The sequence below is a fragment of the Lipotes vexillifer genome, unplaced genomic scaffold (genome assembly GCF_000442215.2).
Source record: "Lipotes vexillifer unplaced genomic scaffold, Lipotes_vexillifer_v1.1 scaffold325, whole genome shotgun sequence".
Taxonomy (NCBI): Eukaryota; Metazoa; Chordata; class Mammalia; order Artiodactyla; family Lipotidae; genus Lipotes; species Lipotes vexillifer.
This window is the reverse complement of record NW_006799313.1, coordinates 1,977,505-1,981,755: the sequence shown is the minus strand read 5'-3', so window position 1 is coordinate 1,981,755 and position 4,251 is coordinate 1,977,505. Positions and strand designations below refer to the sequence as shown.

Sequence of the window (4,251 nt, the reverse complement as noted above, 5' to 3'; positions counted from 1 at the left end):
TTTCAGGATTATATTATTTTTAATTTAAAACAAATTGGCACCAAAAATGCACTTATTTTTGTCTTATTTTGCACTTCTGTTGAACTTTATTTTACCCTCAGGGCTTTTAGGCTAGCAGTATATTTTCTTATGCTAGTCACAGGGTAGCTTTTCTGAAGATTCTCTTACTCTGTTACTTGATGGTTTGATGAAATTTGCTGATGTTCTTTGGAATGTTTTCTTGTTGTCTTCAAATGTAGAAACTATTTGAAATTTAGACCAGTTGGACTGTATTACAGCATTAGACATGTTTTGGACTTTTTGTCATCACCACCACCTCCTGAATCTTCTGCAGCTAGTAAAAGAGAAAAGCAGTATTATTGGGAGTCAGTGGATATACAGTGTTTTTTTTCCTAATATTAGTGTAACTTTATAGCCTACTTCATAGTTTTAACCTATAGCAAGTACTAAGGGTTTGACCATTTAAAAACTTGAATTCATATTCAGAATTAGTCCATTTAGAAAATAAAATCTAATAAATGATTAGCCAGTTAACGTCTCAGTTTCACAGAAGAACCACTGAACTATGCAATCCGGGAATCTGAGTTGTTGCTTTGTGCCAAGCACAAAGCTTGTTGCCTGGACATAAAATAATATTAGTTTACAGAGACTTCTCAGTGTGGTAGGAAAAAAATTTGGAAGTAATTTTTTATGTAAATAAGGATAGAAGATCCATATCCAATATACTGAAAACTAAAAAAAAAAAAAAAAAAAGTTAGCCACTTAAAGGGCTTGATAACCTGTTCATCATAAAATTGAGGTAAAGATGAATTGTACTAAGAAATACCTTTTCTTTTCACTTGCCCAGTAAAAATGACCATTTTTGTTAACCTTTTTGAAGTGCAAATCAGATGTTATCTCTTTCCTGTTTAAATCCCTTTAAGGATTTCCCAGTGCTCTCTGGAGGACAAATCCTTAGCAAGGCCTTCAAGGCAACACACTGGCAGAGCTGCCTGCATTCCCAGCTTCATCTGGCACTTTGCCCTCCTCTGTAGCTCTCTAGACTCCAGCTACACCAGTTTTTAAGTTCTTTAATTGCACCAAGCTTATTTCCACTTCAGGGCCTTTGTGCACATTCTGTTCTTTCCTCTCCAACTCCTCCTCCTTTCTCTGCTTAGGCAAAGATTACTTAGTCTTATGTTTAGCATAAGCATCCTTTAAGAAAGCCTTCCCGGTTAGCATAAGCATCCTTTAGGAAAGTCTTCCCGGATGCCTCAGGTACATACCTCATGCTTCCTGATAGTTATAGTTAGATAATCAATTGTTCATTTGTTGGTTTGTCTAGCTCCCCCACCAGGTGGTAAGCTCTAGGAGATAAGGACCCCATCGTTCCCCAGGGCCTGCCTAACTCCTGTTTTTATTCTGTTGAAGGATATCCTTAACCCTTTAAGCAAAATGCTTTCTTCCTCTATGAATTCTTTAAAACACCACTAAATATGAGAACCATCTAAAAAGAATGTTGCATCTTTTTTTTACAAGGCCTTTCCAGATAGAGATGATTTCTTTGTTAAACAATAAGAATTTCTTACAAAACCTTTTGAGTGTTGAGCTCTTGAGACAAAATGTAAAATCATGATATTAGTATTCCACTTTCCAGATGACGTTTGAGGCATCTGATGAACTAATAGGTGATCCTAAGCATCTTAACAGAGGCTTTCTGAAGATTATCTTCAATCTAACTGAGTGACTTTAGGAGTAGAAATTTCATCAGGATAAACAGCACTAAGTAGAGACATCTGAGGCATAGGCCAAGTCTCGGGGTACCGGTCAAGTCACCCCAGTCAGCTGACCAGCTTTACATCTCGGGCTTCCTTAGGTCTGGAAGTGAGGCTGGAGATCTGTAAAACCTTCTCATTATCTGGAGAGGAACATTAAGCTCAGACAGGTTAAGCAAGATGCCCAAAGTCTCACAGCTAATGCATAATGTTAGGACTAAAATTATTTTCTCACCTAATCCTGATTGATCCCACTGATTCTATGGTTTTCATATTATTTCTAAAAACTCAGTATTCTGCAGAGGTACCTCAAGAGCCATATTCTAGAGTAGATGAAGAAACCTAACCCTAACCCCTACTTCAACTGGACCAATCAATTCCATCTGGAATTACAAAGTAAGATCTTGTTTGAGGGGGATAAAAAATCCTGAAAACCACTAATCAACTTCTTGTAATTACCAGTCTGTGTGCAGTAAAGCAAATTTCCTGTTTGCATTTACTTTTTATGCTCTTGTCGTGAGATTAAGCTCCGCTTGACTTTCAGCTACTTTACAAGACGTCAAAACAGATTGCATCTTACCTTCTTCAGTCGTATTTCCTTCTTCCTGCTTTTTCTTCTCTTCAGTTACCTTCATCTTTGCATCATACTCATCAGCTAGGGATTTCCATTCCACTCTGTTATTTTGAAGACCATTCAGCATAGGTATGATTTCTTTGTGAAACCGTGAGAACTCCTAGATAGAATTTTAGGTCAGAAACTTCTTAGATCATATAGTTCATTTTTAGTACTTTTCATGTGCAGAGAAGGAGCCCTAAGGAATTATCACAGCGCTCAGGGCTGCTAGGATGAGATTAACTCAGTGCCTCAGAAGTGGGAAAGGTAGCTGTTTTCCTTCCTGCCTAAGTCTGTTCCATTTGCTTACATCTGAGTTCTCTCACCTTTCATTCCACCCCTGAATGAGAGGTTAAGGTAATACCTCAAACTACCTTGGAGAAACAAGGACACCCCTAATGACTTTCCTTGAGGATGACTTTGATTTTGGTTACAGTTTGAAAGAAAAATTCTCATCCAGAAGATGATATATTTCACTCAGATAATCAGTTTGTTTACTTACCTTATATACAAAAGTACAAACAAAGTCAATAAATCCAACTTGAAGTTTAGGTAGTTCATCCTTTTTGTTTCTGTCCATCATAGGCTAGAAAGAGAAATAAATTCTTTAAAGATCTTTTTCTGAGATTCAGTGAAAAAGATAGACTGATTTGTATTGATAATTTTTAATAAGTAGTGCATTTTTATGTCAAGGTCTTTACAATTGGTTGTTGCTGCAGCACTGTTCTCTCCAGATCTCCTTGTTCCCAAAATTCATTTGCAACCAGAAGTGCTACCTGAAAAGAAGGACATGATTCATGAAAGTGACTTGTTTGCATTTTATTGTGACATTTAAGGATAGAATTTATAATTAATGCTTGAGGTGTTATCATACCATGTGCTCTTTGGTTTTAAAAGGATGTCATTTACAGATTATATTTAAATGGGAAAAGGGTATTTCTCTTCCTTTTTCACTGTGGTAGACTTATTCTAGGAGTGCCTATCTCCTATTTGCTATTGCCACCACCTCTCAACAATAAAAAGGGGAGATGGGAGATTGTAATTCCATTACATTCTGCTTCATGCTCTAAAGCTTCCCAGATCCTCCTCTTGTCCTGCTTATCTCTTAGCATCTAGCATGTATCTGCATGTGTGTTTGTGCACATACATGCACAGTTTAGAACACAACTTCACCTGATTATGGTGTGAGGATATTTGAGGGTTCATTTATAGTTTTTTGAAAACCGGCATTTATCAGGTTTATTGAACACCTGCTAGCTGCCTTACATTGGCATGAGCCAGGCTTACAAAGAGGAGTAACACGTGACCTTTATCTTTAAGATGCTCCCAGTCTAATGAAGACAGTCATGTAAACACTGTGGTAAGTGCTATAATAGTAACAGTATGAAGCTGCTGTGGATCAAGAAGGGAGAAAGATAAGGGAGGTTGCATTTACGCTGTATCATCAAGGATTACTAGTAGTTTGCCAATAAAGAAGAGGGGGAAGACTATGTACAGATAAAATTCAACATCCAGCTTTTTTTTTTTTTTTAAGTTATTTTTGGCTGCGTTGGGTCTTTGTTGCTGCGCGCAGGCTTTCTCTAGTTGCGGCGAGTGGGGGCTACTCTTCGTTGCAGTGCGTGGGCTTCTCATTGCGGTGGCCTCTCCTGTTGCAGAGCACAGGCTCTAGGTGCGCGGGCTTCAGTGGTTTGGGCTTACAGGCTCAGTAGTTGTGGCGCACGGGCTCTGGTGCTCCGCGGCATGTGGGATCTTCCCCGACCAGGGCTCGAACCCACGTCCCCTGCATTGGCAGGTGGATTGTCAACCACTGTGCCACCAGGGAGGTCCCCAACATCCAGCTCTTGTGTGAGTAGGAGCTTAGAGTGTGAGGCGGTGACATGGGAA

The 4,251-nt window shown here is 38.9% G+C and overlaps 1 protein-coding gene across 1 annotated transcript in view; it reads right to left on the bottom strand.

The window, feature by feature from the left end:
- Positions 1-4,251, bottom strand: part of PDE6C (phosphodiesterase 6C) — a 64,938-nt gene continuing 60,687 nt past the window's right edge. Inside the window, exons 19-22 of the mRNA XM_007471575.1 lie at positions 3,069-3,143; positions 2,870-2,953; positions 2,335-2,488; positions 1-334 (exon numbers count right to left, since the gene is read on the bottom strand). Coding sequence (XP_007471637.1) covers positions 273-334; positions 2,335-2,488; positions 2,870-2,953; positions 3,069-3,143 — 375 coding nt within the window. The 3' untranslated portion in view covers positions 1-272. The remainder of the gene's footprint in view (positions 335-2,334; positions 2,489-2,869; positions 2,954-3,068; positions 3,144-4,251) is intronic.